Source organism: Brassica oleracea, chromosome C5, assembly GCF_000695525.1.
Source record: "Brassica oleracea var. oleracea cultivar TO1000 chromosome C5, BOL, whole genome shotgun sequence".
Taxonomy (NCBI): domain Eukaryota; kingdom Viridiplantae; phylum Streptophyta; class Magnoliopsida; order Brassicales; family Brassicaceae; genus Brassica; species Brassica oleracea.
This window is the reverse complement of record NC_027752.1, coordinates 11,956,579-11,975,989: the sequence shown is the minus strand read 5'-3', so window position 1 is coordinate 11,975,989 and position 19,411 is coordinate 11,956,579. Positions and strand designations below refer to the sequence as shown.

Sequence of the window (19,411 nt, the reverse complement as noted above, 5' to 3'; positions counted from 1 at the left end):
CAGGATTCTCCTTCGCCCCACAGCTCCTACCATACATCTCCCTCTGCTGCACCCGCTCCTGCTCCTCTCGCTCCCGCAGCTGCATCCGCTCCTGCTGCACCCGCTCCTGCTCCTCTCGCTCCCGCTGCTGCATCCGCTCCTGCTCCTCATGGTCCTCCAGGAGTGATGAGTGTTGCGGAGTTGGTTCAACAGCCCGGTCGTGACCATCTTCGTAGCTCACTCCGTATCCACATGGACGGGGTCAAACATGGTAATTAAACATTACTATTTATATTTCAGTCGGTTCCAAAGAATAAGGGACGTTTGGTCGGTTTGGGTCGTCGCTCCCGGTCGGCTGCTCCTTCTTCTGCACCACCGCCATATGTTGATCCAGAAGTTCTTACGGCTCAGCTGAAGGACAAGGATGATCGGATATCTGCGTTGGAGACCCAGTTGGCAGCTCAACAGGCGGGCTATGAGACACAGAAGAAGCTGAACGAGCAGATAATGAAGATGATGAAGAGGATGTACCCGAACGAGGTGTTCCCGAACATTCAAGACCCGTAGTTTTTTTTTTTTTTTAACAAAAACTCGGAATGCTTTATTTTTATTTGTAGAACTTTGAATTATCTAATATGTTTTCAGTTTTAATTTTAATTTTATATTTTTGAATTTAAATTTCAAAAATTTTAATTTTAAAAAAAAATTATTTTTTAAAAAAAAAATTTTTTTTCGAAATTCCGAGGAAAAGCACCCTCGAAAATTTCCGACGACCTTTTCCTCGGAATAAGTCGTCGGAAATTTTAAAAAAAATCCGAGGGAATGTTCCTCGGAATTTTCCGAGGGGCTACGTTCCTCGGAAATTTCCGAGGAAGTCATCCCTCGGTATATTCCGAGGAACTTTCCGACGATCTAGTGGTCCTCGGAGTTTCCTCGGAAATTCTGTTCCTCGGAATTCCGTCGGAAATTTTCAAGGGATTTCCGAGGAAAAATGAATTTCCGAGAAGTTATTTCCGAGGACTTTTTTCGTCGGTATGTCGTCGGAATAGCGTTATTCCGACGACATACCGACGATTTTTTCCCTCAGTATGCCGTTGTTTTCTTGTAGTGAGTATACAATTTTTAACCAACACCTTTTTACATCATCTGCATGCACATTTGACGATTGGGTATCAATGACTGAGGCTTTGTAGTGTAACACTTGTGATTTATTAGTGTTACAATCTAAAACTAGAGTTGACCCGTGCGGGTGTTAATTTTTTTTTTTATAAATTGATATTTTGTTTTTCATGATTGGTGTTACATATTTATTTGTGTCATCATACAATTAATTGTATGGTTCCTATACATCAGAATCGAACTCGAATCAAATCAGTTAATATGGTTACTTTTGGTTATTTGGTTAGTTTTAGGTTATTTTTAGTTTCAATTCAAAATACCTCAACCGAATCGGTTAATATGGTTACTTTTGATACAAATATCCGAACATGTTTCACATACATTAGTTTTGGATATTTTTAGGTTTCTATATTTCAAAACCGAAATCATCCAAATTTGGAGGACTCGACTCGAAACCCACCCGAAAATCTGTAATACCCCTTCAAAACCTGATACTTGAAAAAAATAACTCGTACCTGAACGGTTAGCCAAATGTCTATGCCTAATTGATTATGTAAAAAAACTCTTTGTTAACCATTTTGAATTCTTGTCACAAATGGAATAATTTCATTTAAACATGTCGAATTATTATGGTTAATATGTAAAATAAATGTTGTTGATATATTATATTAAAGATAATTAATGAAATATTTAAAAAAGATTGAGAAAACAAATGTAAAATATATAACAAAACACTTCAAAATTATGTTCTGTATTTATGTAATAAAATATGTTGAATTACTTAGAAAAGACAAATAAATGAGGCGGTTAGAATTAATTAAAAATAGAATGAAATCTGTAAGAAATCACTTAAAATAAGAAAGTATTGTTTTGTAATCTTCTCTATTAAAAGAGAAGTACCATTTTTATCTACCATAAAAAAAGTCATACTAGTCTTATTAGGTTTATTTCATTAATTATATTTATTTAATTATTTATATTAATCTATTCAATATATAAAGATATTAATAATAAATTAATTATAACTGTAAATTTAAATTTTATTTTTAGTTATAACGAAATGTTGAGAAAAAATCTAACAAAATCTTTCCAAAAATTTAAAATATTTTATTTAAATTAATACCATTGATTAATTTCGTAATTAATAATATATACTATTATACATTAATTTAAATAAAATTTCATCATAAAAAAATAAAATAAAAATGTATGCTATTTTTCAAATTTTATAATTATATTCTATATCTTCTTTATTAAAAGAAATACTATAAAAATCATACTAGGTCTATGTCATCAATTACATCTATTTGACTATTTAAGTTAATCTATTTAATATATAACATTTCTAAAAAAATCTTATAAATTATATAGGTATTAATAAATAAATTTTAACTGTAAATTTAAATTTTTTTTTTACTTATAACAAAATATGTTGAAAAAAACTAACAAAATCTTAATAAAATTTTAAAATATTTTTAAATTAATGCAACGATTGATTTCATAATTAATAATATAGTATTATTATAATGTATTTACTTATAAAATCCCACAATATATTAAAATAAATAACATATAAATATAAATTATGCTAAGAAAATATCAGTTTTATAGTATAACTAAATAAAATTTTAAAATGTATTGTATTCAGTCTGTAAAAATTAGAAAACATGAAGGAGATTCTCAATTTTTTTATTTCATACTATGAATTTATTTTACCAAACCTAAAATATATTAATATATAATAACAATTAATAATAAAGTAAAATATATAAAACAAATCATTATACATTAATAATATCGAATAAGAAACATAACCAATAACATTATAGATTTACACAATATATAACACTAAAATGTAAATATCTTTTAAAGTTTTGCGATGGTATTATATATTTATAAAATGAAAATGTACGGGTGAGAAATCTAGTTCAATTTTAATAGAATAGATAGATTATTATAATTTTTATCTCGAAGATCTGATTAGAAAGAAAAAAAAATCAGATGGACGGTTAACTTGTGACCGTCACAGTAAACACAAGGGAAAATCTAACACCTGTTTAAAACGTAAGCATACAAAAATTAAATATGATTTTGGTACAATAATCTATGCTATATCCCAAAGGTAATATGATGTAGCATAAGATCATATTGTAACAAAATAGTATACGATCAAGATTTGTTTCATTATATGAATTGTTAAAATGTCAAATTAAAGGTTTTTTTTTTTTGCTAAAATAAATGGTTAAAATCGGATCTATTAAAGACACATACCTAATCTCCGGATGGGAGGTGCAGTCCACGAATAGACTATTTTCGGATATTCAAATGGGCCGAAAAGCAGTAGTCCATATCCGTGTAGGTGACCAAGAAAATACGACTTAGTTTTGCATAGCAGGTGGATGGAACCTGAAACGTGGTGACATCCCAAACCTTTCCCTTTTACCACTTGACCACAGGCTCGCCCGTCCACTTTAAAGGTTGCTGTTGCACCAAACTCATACGTTCATGCAATTATAAGGAGATGAACTGTTATAACTTATACAAAACACACAAGTAGAGCCAATGTAATGGTCGTGATTTTTGGATTTCGGGGGAAAATTGTATAGCTACTGATTTCTAATAAAAAAAGAAAAAAACTAAAAAATACAAGATATTGCATGAAGTGAAAGAAAATTGTTTACAATCCTTCTCTCTGAAATGAGTTGGGCCAAAATCAAGACTACAAAAACTCTTTGGTATAAGTCACTACAAAAGTTTTGATTTATAAGCGAGAGTGTCATAGTATTTTACGAGGCATTGTTTTATTCAATTTTTTTTGGTAAAATAATTTTTTTGGTAAACTCTTTGTTATTTTTTTTTTTGAAAAAAAGGCTAATACACTCTTTGTTACGTAGAAGAACCGTAGCCTAGTGGTTAAGGTTTAAAAGCTTCTACACCCAGATCTGAGGTTCGAATCTCAGACTATGCAATTTCTTGCTGATTACAAGAAATTCAGGTTTCAAGTCCCGGAGAAAGCGATTTATTAAACAATTATGCAGACTACGGAAGAAAGGCTTACAAGAGATCTTCAACATGGTGCAAGTAAATCTGGTCAGGTGTGGATCTTCATAGGACGGCTCAGGTGATTCAGTTAGGTATAGGTCTCATAAGGCAGGTAGTATTGTCGGTTGTCGAATCGTCTATGTAATCTTTCTCATATCATAATTGTAATATCATAATAAATCAGCGTTAAAAAAAAACAAATCTTTGTTATAACTCATTGTTTTTTTGTTTTAATCAATTTCCTTTCGAGTGTGAGATATTTTTCATATATCCACATTCTTATCATTCTATTTGCTTCAACAGACTCACACTTACTGTTTACGGGTGTATCCTCCTTCATGAGTCAATATGAATCTCAAAACTGTATCATACATTACATAACCAGGATCTTAACATCTTATTATTTAGATAATGTGACAATATTCGTATGTTTTCTATTTGTTTAATATGTTGCTTGATTACGTCTTTCTTTTTCTAATAATAATTATATCAAAAAAAAAATATAGCAATAAATTATTAAATTTGTAAGACCAAACCCGTTTAGAAATACATGATATCCACCACATAAAATTTCATTCCAAGATCTAATCAAATGCGACAATAACAAAAACAACAAGAGAGAAAAGACCATTGTCTTATGTCTGGGAGTAGACATTGCCTTAGATAGACCAAGTAAGGAGGTTTGAGTTTTGTCATAGAACAAACTTGGACAAGAAGAAAACAACAGCAGATTTTGAAGTTAAACGCTCAACCCACCACCACCAGAGATTAATTAGAAGCCTTTACGATCTTCATTTCCTCGTGAGATTTCTTGAGAAAATTCCTTTGCAATAAGGATTTCTACGTAGATTTGAGTGAGGCCTAATGACTTCAATGAGATAGGCATGAAGTGAACCCTGTTTCATTCCACATAATTCTTAATTAGTACACTCTCCAATCAGAAGTTAGGGTTAAAAGAAAGTCTCAAAACTTGTACCTCGGTGACAGAAAGAGCAGCTTGGATGACAAAATTTGCATAGGGGTCTTGAATTAGAAGATCAAAACGAGAGACAGAGATGAGTTCAAGCACTATCTGAGGACGGCTCTCTGCACAATGTGTTAAGCATCTTTCCACCAAATGGCTACTAAATTTCTGCATTGAGAGCTCTACATAATGTCCTTTTAACCGCGCAAGAACCATGGCAGTCGCTTGAAAATCCCTCATTTCTATAATGAATTGCACTGCGTAGTTCCTGTATTTTTGATCAAGAAAGAAAGTTATATAAAGTGAACACTCTATTAGACTCAGAGGGTTTAGTTCTTGTTAATATTACCCATAAGGGTGTTGAGCAAGGAAGAGACTGTTTCTAGAGATTTGGGTTATGAGCTTCTCTCGTTGTTGTCCAGTGGAATAAGCAACGCATTTTTGTAGAACACAGCATCCATGTTGATGTGTGGCGATATCAATGCAGAACCTAGTAGCATCTTCAAAGATGAACTACAAAGAGTGAAAACAAAAACAAAAAATTGGCTCAGTGATTCTTGATGAGTTTTAAGAGTGTAAAAAATGAAAAGTGTCTTGTGTTTTTCATTTTAACCTTGTTATCTTGTGTGATAAGGCACTGCAAGCAACGTTGAATCACATGATTCCCATTCACATTAATAGCCAGGTTGTGAAATCCAGGTCTCAAAGCTGATGTCACTAGATAAATCTGCTTCTTGGTTTTGATTGATTCCACTAACCTCTGGACAACTCGAGTACTTAAAACACAACATCACAAAAAAAAAAAATTAAAAAACAGAGAAGTCTAACATAATATAAAGTTAAACATCATTATTATTATCTCTTACCCGTGAGGGTTGAGTGCTATCCGGACAAGCAGACCTGGTTCTGAAGTAACAATGAGTATGATCGTTGTCCTCTGTTCTTCATTACAAACATCTAATAACTTCTGCATCAAGTAATTCCCAAAGGGATTTATCATAAGCTCAACAACATGAGGAATCACCTCGTTGAAAATGACCATAGCGTCTATAGAAGATCCATCTTCAAGGACCCTCTGCAAGGATCTGCATCCATGCTGATCTTTGGCCATCAAGTAAACATATCCCTGTAAGTCACGAAGCCTCGGATGGATCTTGTTACCGCTGCTTCCTTGATGATGATTAGACAAGCAGCTTCTCCGAGGAGAGAAGGATGGAACAGAGTAATTGTTGAACTCTTGTTCTTCTTCTTCTCTGATGTTCAAACGATGAAGGAGACTTTCACATAGACTCAAACCATGATCATACTTGGTAGTTGGCGTGAACTGAGAGGAACCGTTACACTGTCCGTTTGAAAAGTAGCTGGAGAGGGAGTAATCAGACGGTGATCGGAGACTTAACCTACTCGAACTCGAAGAAGAGTCTCCAGGGAAGAGATTGTGATAATGGCTCCATGAGTTTTGCGTAGGAGAAGAAGGAGAATGTGAGAGAAACAAAGTTTCTTCTTCTTCTTCTTCACAAAGTTCACCTCTCTTCATCATTTCTAACACTCTTTGCTTCTATTCTTTTTTTAAAAAAAAGTTTACTAGAAAATGCATAAAGTACAACAACAACAAGGGTAAAGTTATATACAATGTACGTTCAACTAACATAACTTGTATCTCATGGAAACATCGTGGAAATTATTAAGTGTTTCCTAATGTAATAGATGCCGTCCGTTTAGCTGATTAAGTCTCTTGACCTTGGTCTTGCTTTAGTCAATAAGCTTCTCTGTTAGGTGAGTACTGACATAAGACTGACTTGGAATATCATTGAAGTTGGTTTCCAAATTAGGAAAGTCTATGAAAACGATAGCTACTCGCTTTTTGACGTACCAACCAAAATTCAGGCTTCTTAGTTTCCTCGTAGTTTCCTATCTTCACGTCACCATCCCAATGTATCTTTTGCATCCTCCTCTAAGTAAAGCTTGTCTTTTGTGTCAATTAGTGTGACAGTGTCTTCCAAAAAATGTATCTCGTTCTTACATAATCAGATTTGTCTTGGGTCAATTATACATTTGGGCTTGAAGCATGTCATGAGCCTATCTTTTCTAGTATATAAATGAACGTTTAGTATTATAACGTTGTAAAGTTGTTATATTGTATTATTTTCAATCCAAATTATTTATGAAATAAACACTCATCAAACACGAAAACAGAGGAAGAGATGTAAACTAAACAACAGAGCAAACTTTTTATAGTTTTTTTCTTTTTCAACACTTTTTATAGTATTTAAGAAGAAAAAACTGTAACAATTAGGTTTGTAGTATACACTGAAAAGACTAAATATAATTAATTTAGTTAGGCATCTCCAACACACTCTATTTTTTACACCAAACACTATTATAAAGTAAAATTTTCTTCAACCTCATTCTATATCTCACTCTAAAATAGTATAACCTCTATTTTTTACTATATATTTAGTAACTCCATTTCTTACTCTATTATAGAATAAAAAAAATTTATTTATACTTTAGTCCTTTTATTTTTTAATCTTTTCATTTTGTAATTATTTAAGTAATTTAATTATGCAAACATCACATACTTCTCTTCAAGACAATATACAAACGTTTGAAACTTATGATTATTAGCCAAAGAAAACAAGCATTAAAATTATTTTTTTTTTATAAATTATCCAAAGAAAACAAATACTAAAATTAGAAATAAGCAACATAACATAAAATTAAAATCATAGATAATTGTGATTTAATATTCTAGTAAATACCTCCAGATCCACCAAGATTGTTAAAGTATTGTTAAAGTATTGTCCAAATGAGGTAGATGAAGGAGTAGATTTTTGTTCATGTTGTTGACCACGTCTTTTTTTTGTAAAATCCGTGTTCGTTCCTCTTGAAAATATGCACGAACTTTTGGATCTTGCATTGAATTCAAGTCACAAAATAAATATTTGTTTTCTTCCTCTAGCTCATTCAAATCATAATTCTTCTTTTGAATCTCCAAGTGGTATTCTCGTTGTGCTCTTGTCTTCTTTAGTTGTTCTAAAAATTCAGTATTTTCTTCTTTTAAGGTATTTATAACCGATGTTGTTTGATCACCAAGTTATAGATTGTTCAATGGTACCTTTCGGAGACGCCGGTGTACAATGATGTTATGTTTCGTAGAAGATATCGTATGTCGCGTCCTCTATTCCTTCGTATAATCGAAGCCGTTGAAAGTTATGACAACTACTTCACACAAAAAGGGATGCAGCGGACATGGTTGGATTATCGTCTTTACAAAAAGTAACATCCGCATTTCGGATGTTAACATATGGCCTTCCTGCTCATTTGGTCGATTTAGAAAAATCAAAGATAAAGAATCTCATTTTGCGCTTTGAAATTCGTTAATTGATCATTTGTGGGAAGTATACACTAATGGTAATGTTTAAGTTAAATGTGAAATGGACTTTTCAAAGGTCCTAATTCAAATCATGTAGTATTTAAGATGTCAATCCATTTCTAAGTATTTTGATGCAAAGATAATTCAGGTTCAAACTTAATCTAAATGCAATCAATATGATGAGGTGATTCAATCAAGCTAACAAGGTTCTAACACAACTAACTAGCAATTTTCAATCAAATGTATAAAGGAGGAATCATGGGCATATGATTTTGATTTCAGATGACTAAGATTTAATCTAAAATAACAAGGTTTCAATCAACACATTCCCCTAAGCCTAGATAGCAATTCTAAGAAAATTCTTTTCCAAGACAAAAGCTCATTTACTCTCATTGATCAAACATCAAATTCCTTTGGTTTGTGTCAATCAAGCAATCATTAAAAACAGATCATTCAACTTTCTAAACTCCCCGAACATCAAATCCCTTTGGTAGGGTAAGTTAAGAGCATGTTGAGTTGGCTCAGACATTTCATCGAAACCTTCCGAGCAATGAAATGTTTAAAGTTCTAATCTAAAATGGTCAACTCTAGATTAGCGTTAAGATCACTCAATCAAGCAAGGAAACATATTAATCTACTCTAAAACATTCTAGATCATCACTTAATCATCCTAATCATCCTAGCCCATGAATCCAAAGATGACTACTCACTCATTATCATGGTAGACACTAAATCATTAGTTGATGTAAGTCTAAACATGATTAATGATCAAAGCAATCAAGTAAACACAAGAAAAATTGATCAAGATTAGATTTTTCACCTAAAAGTGTTTTTTGATTAGATAGAAAACAAGATAAGATCCTAACATTAGGTTTAGAGAGTATATATATGACTTCTAAAACCTAGTGGGCTCAGTCAACAACCTGAAAGGCCCAAATAAAACATAAATTTTTGATCAGAAGAAGAGAAACGCGTGCGGGTTGATGAAGTCGCTCCACTAGGTCGCTCTGCTTCCAGAGCGGGTGCCTCACCTCGCTCCGAGAGGTCGCTCCGGCTCTCTGCTTCATTTCTTCATATTGCGCGCGGGTTGATGACCTCGCTCTGTCTTGGTCGCTCCAGCTTCACAGCGGGTTCGCCACCTCGCTCCGGGACGTCGACCAAGATGCATCGCTCAGAGCGGGTGCCGAACCGCGCTGCAGGATGTCGCGCTGCCTTCGTTTCGTCTGGAGCGGGTGTCGTAGGTCGCTCCCATTGCCCGCTCCGGTGCTCTACTCGCTCAAACAACACTTTCCACTCCCTTTTTGATCCCAAATGCTTCCAAGTACCTCCAAGAATTCCAATGGACACTCCAACACCTGAGAAAGACTTATGCAATGCAAAAAGGAAACTAAAGTGCATAATCCCTAATCTAAATGACCAAACCATGCAAGAATGAAGAGTTAAAACAATGCAAATGTGCAAGATATCAACTCCCCCGTTTTAATATAATGTAATGTAATTTTTAAGATAATAAATGTTTGATATAAATATATAATTTATAAGAACTTTGTGAAATATAAAATATAAGGGATCAATTTGTAAATTTTGTAAATAAAAAGTATTAGTCATAAAATAAAAAGAATATATTTAAAAATATTTCTTTTTATAGTTAAATATAGAGTAAACCATTGGAGAGAAACTCTACTCTATTTTAGAGTTACTCTATTTTAGAGTTACTCTAGTTTAGAGTAAAAATTACTCTAAAATAGAGTAAACCATTGGAGATGGTCAAAATGAGCATTCTATTTTAGAGTTACTCTAGTTTATCTATGTTTTCAAAATGCACTTACTTTTTCGATCATATAGTCAGAAATTAACACAAAATTAAATTTGTTTGAGTTGAAATTGTGGAATGCTAAGTGACACATCGAAAAGTGGTTAGCAATATTATATGAGTGGAGTGAAAATATCTAAAAATGTCATAAAATAATGGTAAGGTCAGTAAACAATAATTTTAAGCTTTCGGAAAATTAAAGCATCATCTTTCATATGGAATGAGATCCACGTACCGAGTGAACGGATGCGAAAGACCCATTAACCGCAGTGGGACCGTTATATAAACATTTGATGGAAATAGTCACAAATTTATTCACAGGGATGTTTTATTATTATAAGAAAAGCTTTCACTTATCACTTAACTCACAAGAAAGTAAAAAAAAAAGTATTAGTTTTACAAAGGGATTAACAATGATCCAAGCACAAAGATCATTTATTCCAGCTTCGACTTCGGAACAAAGAATCTTGAATTCCACCTACAACCCAAGTTTCCTTGGCTATGTCTGAAGAGAGTTTGTAATAATTTGTGTCGTAGTCCATCACCACCCTATTCACATCCTCCTCCTCCTCCTCCTCCATCAATGATCTCAGATCCTTCTTCTTGCTCACAGTCTCCTTCTCCTCTTCTCCGCTCTGTTTTCTAGTGTCTTCACATTCTATTTTCTTCTCCTTTTCTGTCTCTAACCAGTTCTTGACCGGCGCAGATCTGCACCGCATCAGCAACAACGCGTTTGGCGGCGGAACCACAGTTTCCACCTTGTCCGAAACCGCTTCGGTACACTCTTCATTGTTTTGCTTTTCGTGTAGAAACGTCAACCAGTTTGAGAAAACTGTCCCTGAATATGTCCTCATCGCTGGACCTCCATCTTCATCTTCATCGTCTTCTTCTTCCTCTTCGTCCTCGTCTTCGTCTTCTTGGTCGGAGACTGCATCTACCGGAGGAAACGCACCGAAACACCGGAAATCAAAGTCACGGAGACAAGTCAAGAACCCCATGACATCTTTCTTGATCCCCAAGAACTTGCTCTCCGACTTGTTTCTATGTATCTTCTCTATCTCCGCCATCAGCGACTGCCAGTTCTTGTCTCCTCCGCGTTTTCTCGGCCGCACTTTGATCTGACCGGCACACGTGACTTTCGGCGACGTTGGTTCTTCCACCATCTCCCTTACGCGACTCCGACGTACGCCGCCGCTTCCCGAGAGCTTACTGAAGCTGCGGCGGTGTTGAGGAGCGGTTTGACGGCGGCTAAGGGAGTGAGAAGGGCTGCAAATGGATTTAGAAGGTAGAGACAAGTGTGTTCTTGATGGGAAACAGACCATGAGATCTGCAGAGTAACCTGAAGACTTTCCTCCTCCTCCTCTGATCATCTCTTTCTTGTGTTTTCAAGTTGATTTTCTCTTCTTATTGTCTACTTCTTATTAGATATATAGGAACGACCTCCAAGAGGAGGATGCTTTAGCTTTTGATAATGTGTTTTTTTTTTTCTTTTGGTTTAAAATGTTGCTTTTCTCTTCATCTTTCTCTTTAGGTTTTGTTTATTTTTAGCCTTTTGGCAACTTCTAGCTTTCTGCCATTGCAAATTGTTTTTTTCTTATTTTAATCAAAATTGTTAAAAGTAAGTTCGTAATCATTTTTGTAGTTTTTGGTTGGTAGCATCAACTATGAATAAAAGTATCATAGTTGAATGATAGTCTCACATGCTTTTCTATCAACCAAAAATTTAACGTACTCATAATTTTTTTTTTAAAAAAATCAAAGAATCCTAAGGTGAAATCTACACTAACATTGGGATCTATGAAAAATAAAACGTTCTTGCTATTTAAAGGTGTTTATTGTTTGCCAACCATTACTAAAGTCATTGTGAAATAACTCGAATCATGGTCTTTCAACTAACATGATAAATCAATTAACATGTATTGAAATAACATGAATCATGGTCATTTAAAAGAATGTACTGGGCTGACAAAAAAAGAAGAAGAATGTATTGGGTTTAGTCATCATTCGTACCTATGGGCTATGGGTAATAGTTGAGCTAATCTCCGCACTAACAAATCTTAAGTGAACCTTTGAATTCACTTCACCATTTAGAACCAATCAAAATGACACGTAGATTATTAATTAAAAAATATTAAATTAAATAAAAAATAGCTACAAAAAATAAAAACGTTAATTTTAACGACGCTAACGCTTCCAGCTAAACCCTAAACCCTAAATCTTAAATTCTAAACCCTATACCCTAAATTCTAAACCCAAATCCAAACCCCTAAACCCAAACCCTATACCCTAAACCCAAATTATATATCCTAAACCCAAAAACTAGACTATAAACCAAAACTCTAGACCCTAAACCTAAGTTCTAGATCCTAAACCCAAACCGTAAACCTTAAACCCAAATTATATACCCTAAACCCAAAACCTTAACCATAAGTCCAAACGGTAAATCCTAAACCCAAACCGTAAATCCTAAACTCAAAACCTATACCCTAAACCCATATCCTAGACCTAAAACCCAAACCCCAAACTTAGATGCTATAGGGTTTGGGTTAAGGTTTACGGTTTGGGTTTAGGGTCTAAGACTTTGGTTTAGGGGATAGGGTTTAGGTTTATAGTCTTATTTTTTGGTTTAAGGTATATAATTTGGGTTTAAGGTCTAGGATTAGGGTTTAGGTTTAGGGGTTTGGATTTGGGTTTAGAATTTAAGGTATAGGATTTAGAATTTAAGATTTATGGTTTAGGGTTTCGCTAGCGGCGTTAACGTCGTTAAAATTAGCATATTTATTTTTTTAGCTATTTTTTATTTAATTTAATGTTTTTTAGTTAATAATCTATGTGACACTTTAATTGGTCATTAAGAGTGGAGTGAATTTAAAGGTTCACCCTAGGGGGTGAACCTAAGTTTTGTTCAATCTTAATTATAAAAGATGCTATGTAAATACTATATTGGTTCAAAGAAAAAAAAAGTTAATTGGTAATCAACTAAGGAGAATTGGGCTGTATAACCTTCAAACAAATTATAATTCATTAGATAACTAAAACCCCTAATTTTCATCTACAGTATATGTATTTTATGTAATAATGATATATTACCCTTCAATTCAACCTGTATAACCTGCTGAGAATTATTTATTAAATTTTTTTAAAATAAATGATTTAATAAATTGTGGCTATCATTGGTGCACATCTCTTTCTCTTCTTATTCCGCTTCTCCTTGAATCTATGTTTCTTTTTCATACATACAAACACAAACCACTAGACGGAGAAAGAACATGGATTCTGGGCTTGTGGAATTGAGTTTGGAAGAGAAGATGGCACCGTAGAGAACGACGAGGTGACGTCACGAATTTTTTTTTTTTTGAGTTTTTTGTTTTAATGTTATTGATCTTGATTTTTTTCATTGCTATTTAAATTGTTATAGTATGTTAGAATTGATATGGTATGGTGAAGAATTATTACTCTAGACTAGTGAATGCGTATATCACCATGTATGCAAAAAGAGGAAGATGTGAAGAAGATGAACTCGCCGACTATACTATATGTAGTGAAAGAAAATTATAGTATAGTACAATTCTTATATTTTTGTACCATTCGCAAGTACCAAACTAAATAGTATGCTACGGTTGTTGTATTATTGTACCATCGATTGTTTGATAAATTCATTATTTATCAATTTCTAGTTTACAACTATATGTACTATACTATGTATTTTGTTCTATACTATTTGGGTTTAGAGTTTATACTTGGGTTTAGGGTTTAATGATTAAGATTTAGGGTTTAGTATTTGGAAGGTGGGGGTTGAGGTTTGGGTCTAGTGACCGTATTATGTATGTTCCATTTGACGATTAATAAAGAATGTTCTTTTTTGCTCACCAATTTGTACTATACTATGTATTTTGCTCCATTCTATTTGGGTTTAGAGTCTATACTTGGGTTTAGGGTTTAGTATTTAGAAGGTGGGAGTTTAGGTTTGGGTTTAGTGATAGCATTTTTGAGTTTAGTATTCAAAAGTTAGGTCTGAGTTTAGCATTGAGGAGTTGTGTGTTGGATTGGAGTCTTATACTATTCAAAAATTAAGTTTGGATTTAGTTTAATATTATATACTATTTTCAGATTTTGATAATTGGGTTTAATGTTTATATTTGGGTTTAGGGTTCATTAACTAGGGTTTAGGGTTTAGTATTTAGATGAAAAGGTGATGTTTAAAGTTTAGCGTTTAGTATTTAGGAGTTGAGGTTTGAAGTTTTAGTATTTACTAGATGTGAGTGGATTTTGAATCATATTAATTTTAGTGATATGGTATAGAAAAATCAGATGCATATTTATGTGTTAAACAAAAGTGTGGTGTTGGTTGTATTACGTGTGGTAATTAATTGTGGAGTGTCAAATTGTTGATGTCATCAGTTTTTCTCTCTATTACTGGCAACTTGAATAAAAAAAAGTAGTACCGGATAGAAGTTGACATAATTTTTATGGACTTAATAATGTCAAAATCAATGCTCTGCACTTAATTTCATTTTCGAATTTGGTCATTTGAAAAATTCACCTATCAACTAATCATGTAACGTGTATGAACCAGATATTTGCTCTTAAAAACCCCATGTTTATATGCTTGGCTTTGAAATTTAGAATAACGTGATTAAATTAGTGCCAGTGGCTAATCAACAATGTCCTTTGGACATGATGCCCCTTAGTGGCTACAACAATGATTACTAGATTAAAATAGGTGTTCCTAATGATAATAAGATCAATTATTGTGTGATTCTTTATGCCTAAAAGTAATCTAAGACAAATATTCTCCCAAACTCGTCCACTGGGCATAACTTAAAAAAGAAGAAGGCGATGTTGTTTTAGCGGCTGAAAATGTATGTTTTTAAAACGTCTAAAGAATGGTTAAAATGCCAATGTTAGGTTGGTTTTAGAATACAAATGAATATTTACAGAATAAAATGTTTCAATAAGTGACACTTGTCTATATTGTTCTCTTTAAAAGAGGGTTGAAAACCCTCTTTATCTAATGTGTAAAGTATTCATCATTCGCAAATCAGTATGTCATCGGATAAAAATAACACGATATCATGTAAATAGCGTATGATTCAATCACGTAACATTCAATTTATTTAATCAAGATTCCCGCATGTGACATGTTTAAGAGATTGAATCTTGCCACCAAATCATGTGCAAATAGATCTCCAAATTTTGTATATAGCAAACTATCCCTTACATTAATGAAGAATTGTAACACGTACAGATCTAGAGATTCGTCATTCTACATCAAATAACAAAACTAAAGAATATAGCACCACATGGCACTTGTCTGATATGTCATAAAATTAAAAAGAAGTTGTTGTTGAAGATTTGAGGAATAAAACGCATCAACACGAATGAATTGTCCGTCCTTTTCAGTCTTGTTAATGACTTCTACATTCTATAACAAATACTCAGTTAATGAAAAGACGTCGTTAGTGTATTTGTGACGTTTATCGGCAGGATTCATGCCATATTATTGTATCTTTTTGGTGACGAGAGATGATTCAAAACCTGTATACGCATCGTTGAGCTAGATCGTACGCTAAGTCAAGTGAAGCCAACTTTGTACACTTAGAGCATCATTAACCTAGAACCCATTAGGGTCTCTTAATGACTTTTTAAATATTAAATGTTAGTTAAAAATTTAGTTAAGAGACACCAAGAAAAAGAATGCTCCAATGCTAGTCTCTAAATTAAAGGTTCTTAAAAAAAACTATGCAACATCTTCCATCAAATTTACTTTCTTCTCCAAAGAAAATGGGTTTGATGTCATATTCTCAACAAGCTATAAAAAACGAGTATGTGCCTAACCATACATGCTTTATAAGATTTCCAGATCAACAAGATAACCAAAACGTTTCTTGAATAGCAAAAGACATTGACACTTACTCCATTTTCGTTGTCCCTTCTTCTAGGAGGGTAAAAGTCTTGGTGAGGTTCTCATCCTCAAAGTAGGGGTTGGGATTGAAGTGCTGTAGTTCACAACATACAATCAGTATACTCTTTTTTTTGTTCACTACATACAATCAGTATACTAATTTGCTAAAAACTTAGCTTGGCTTTCTTAAACCAATCAGAGATATCACACTGATAAAAATGGCATTATTACAAAGATATGTGATTTGTGACAAAAAAAAAACAAAGATATGTGATTTGTGACAAAAAAAAAAACAAAGATATGTTATAATACAAAAAACGAGCACATGCACACGTACAAGAAAAAAACATTTCTAACAAAATGGAAAAAACGCAGAAAGCCCCCACAAGACCCACTATAAGGCCCAACAAAAGCTTAAAAAGAGTTCATTTCTAAAGCATTCTTCTTACACTTTAACAAAGCGGCGACCGCCTCACCGTACGTACAAGTACAATTCCCGGCGAAAGCCTCCGTCGCCAGCTCATCATCTCCGACATCAGAATATCCCTCACTCGGCCTTACGATCACGAGCGTCGCGGATTCTAAGCATACCCCACTCTTAAGCCTCAGCGATGGCGCGTGTCTCATGCTCATCCTCACGCTCGGGACCACACTCCTATTTTTCTCCACGCGCTCATCGACTGCTGCTTCGCCACGCGCCGCTTCCATCTTTCGAAACGCTCTCAGCCCCTCCGTTCCCATCACCAACGTCCCTTCTCCTCCTCTGTCGCGTATCACCAAACTCTCCATCTCTTGGTGCTCCTTCACGACTTGGCTCATCAAGAAATGACGTTTCGACGCAGCCATCAAAACGCTTATCGTCCACATCACGCGCGTTTTCAGCCCAGTCACGAACTCGGCGTCTGATTCGCCGTCGGAAGAAGCAGAAGCCGGAGAAGACTCAGTGGAGGCGGAACGAAACGCGAAGACGACTAATGTTTCGAGAGATTCACCGTGCTCTGCTTTCCACTTGACGGCGGCGCCTTTCTCGAGGCTTGCATTGCCGCCGGGAAGCTCGACTTCGAGATTCTTGACCCGGTCAAACTTGGAGAGAATCTCGGAAGGGATGTTCGGAGAAAGATTCTTGATTGGAATCGGTTTAGCCGGTTTAGAGAATAAAGAACACAAACCGTGAAAGGACTTCAATACGGAAGTGAAAATGTTGCTGACGGGAGAATCGGGTTGTGACTCGGTTGTGCCGACCTGGTCGAGTCGGAGGATGAGTGACTCGGACTGAGGAACGAGCGAGTTAAATCGTTTTGAGAGGGAACTACAACGAAGTAAGGTTCTGACGTCACCAACTTTGTTCAAGATATCGACGATGATCGCATCTGGAAGTCCATCAAACACGTCCATCTTTGTTTATGACCTTTGGTCTGTTTCAGTTTCTCTCTTTGTGTCTTTCACTTTGTTTCTTTTATGTCTGCTTCGAGTTTTGAGAGTGTGACTATAAGGGGAAGAGTTTAAATAAGGAAAGGGACGACGGAGCTATGGGACCTACTTTGCCGTCTTTTAATGCTATTTTTATCGGTTAAACTAATAAACAAGCGTGGGTTTGATGTTTTCAACAGGGTCCATCGGACGGTCTATCTATAAGCGTTTCTTGATCGACGCTCCACGCTGCTTTAACATATATTTTACCATTATTTTCATCCGTATCTGAAAAATCTAGGGCTTGGCCGATAACCAGAACCAAATCCGATCCGATAAAAATGAATCTGAACCGATCCGAATCCGACGTAAATACCGAATGGATCTTGTTTTGTGGTATTTCGGGTTATGGGTATTATCCGAACCGAAGCCGAATCTAAATGGATATCCGATAGAACCTGAAACATTCAAAACCTTGAAAAGATCTTGTATCAAACATGATCTCAATTCCTAATATGTATCCAAAATACACTAAGAAATATTGAACATCTAAAATACTTATCTATTACATGAAGGTTGGTGGTTCTATTACATGAATGTTGATGGTTGAAGATGGCCGTTGAATCTTGAAGTATTTAGATTTTGATTTTGTTTTCGTTAAACAATGTTTCTCATTTCATGAGAACTTGGTTTTCGTTTTATGCTTTTATTTATTTGGTTTTCTTTTTATCAGTAAATATGTTTACTTTTCGTTTGATTTTGAATGATCATGGTTGATGTTCTTTATTTTTGAATCGATTTTACTTAAGTTTTGGTTACAAAATAGGTACAAATCAGGTATTTTAAAACTGAAGAACCGATTTTACTTATGTTTTGGTTATAAAATAGGTAAAAATCAGGTACTTTTAAACCGAAAAACCGATTGAGACCCGAACCCGAAAGTATATTGGGTTGTGCCGGTTCTTTGAAGATTTACTAACCCCGATCCGAACCCGATAGAACCCGAACCGGTCCCGAACCGAATTTTCATATAATCCGAATGAGACTGATTTTGATAAACTCGAAAAACCGAAACCCGATTGGAAAAAATCGAAATCCGATTGGGACCCCGAATGCCCAGGCCTCGAAAAATCCAAGAAGACTCGTATGTTATAATAATATAATTTTCTTTAATGGAATCATATCTTTATGCCGATATGCTATCTCGTAAATAAATTTATTGTCTACTAGTTACTGCTAAAGTTGAAATTTTCTTTGTTTTTTGAAGATTCTGAAACAAAATTCAAATGGGTTAATTTGTTAAGTGGATACGTTGATTATAAGAACCAATTGGTGTTAAATACAACATATTCCATTATTTACACATTTATAAGTAAGTTTCCCAAGACTTGTAAACATACTTCTACGTACGATGATGCAAGATTTTAACTCTTTGGCACTCGGAAGGGTCAAACTCTCTATATAAAATATAATTATAAATACATATACATATAAATAGTAGAATCATCAAGGACATTTCCGTTTTTTTAATGAGGAAAATTATAAGCATTAAAAATTGCAATGTTTCCGGAGTCACGCCGTGCATAAACAATCTTAAATAATTTTATTGAAAGATCATTGATCACTGATTATTGGTTAAGAATGCCCCAACACATTTAGATGACTACATCATTTTAAAGTTCCAGTGTTAGGATTATTAATCAAACTTCAAACGGTGGTGATCTAGTGACCGTGTATGTATTGTAATGAAAATTAATACAAGAGAAAAAGACAAAAATAGCACTAAATCAAGTTTATGTTCCC

General features: G+C 34.2%; 3 protein-coding genes across 3 annotated transcripts; all 3 read right to left on the bottom strand.

Annotated features, from left to right (window-relative positions):
- Positions 1 to 4,681: 4,681 nt before the first annotated feature.
- LOC106293571 (putative pumilio homolog 8, chloroplastic) lies at positions 4,682 to 6,657 on the bottom strand. The gene is made up of 5 exons (XM_013729252.1): positions 5,971 to 6,657; positions 5,718 to 5,880; positions 5,454 to 5,617; positions 5,117 to 5,372; positions 4,682 to 5,036 (listed from the first exon to the last, which is right to left on the bottom strand). The coding sequence occupies exons 1-5, from the start codon at positions 6,642 to 6,644 to the stop codon at positions 4,932 to 4,934; spliced, it is 1,362 nt and encodes a 453-aa protein (XP_013584706.1). The 5' UTR covers positions 6,645 to 6,657; the 3' UTR covers positions 4,682 to 4,931.
- A 3,962-nt stretch (positions 6,658 to 10,619) lies between these two features.
- On the bottom strand, positions 10,620 to 11,793 carry LOC106293276. Its single transcript, XM_013728929.1, has one exon. The coding sequence runs from the start codon at positions 11,661 to 11,663 to the stop codon at positions 10,725 to 10,727; it is 939 nt and encodes a 312-aa protein (XP_013584383.1). The 5' UTR covers positions 11,664 to 11,793; the 3' UTR covers positions 10,620 to 10,724.
- A 4,673-nt stretch (positions 11,794 to 16,466) lies between these two features.
- Positions 16,467 to 17,722, bottom strand: LOC106293294 (F-box protein At1g22220-like). Its single transcript, XM_013728952.1, has one exon. It carries the CDS (start codon positions 17,591 to 17,593, stop codon positions 16,613 to 16,615), a length of 981 nt encoding a protein of 326 aa, XP_013584406.1. The 5' UTR covers positions 17,594 to 17,722; the 3' UTR covers positions 16,467 to 16,612.
- Between the last annotated feature and the right edge of the window lie 1,689 nt (positions 17,723 to 19,411).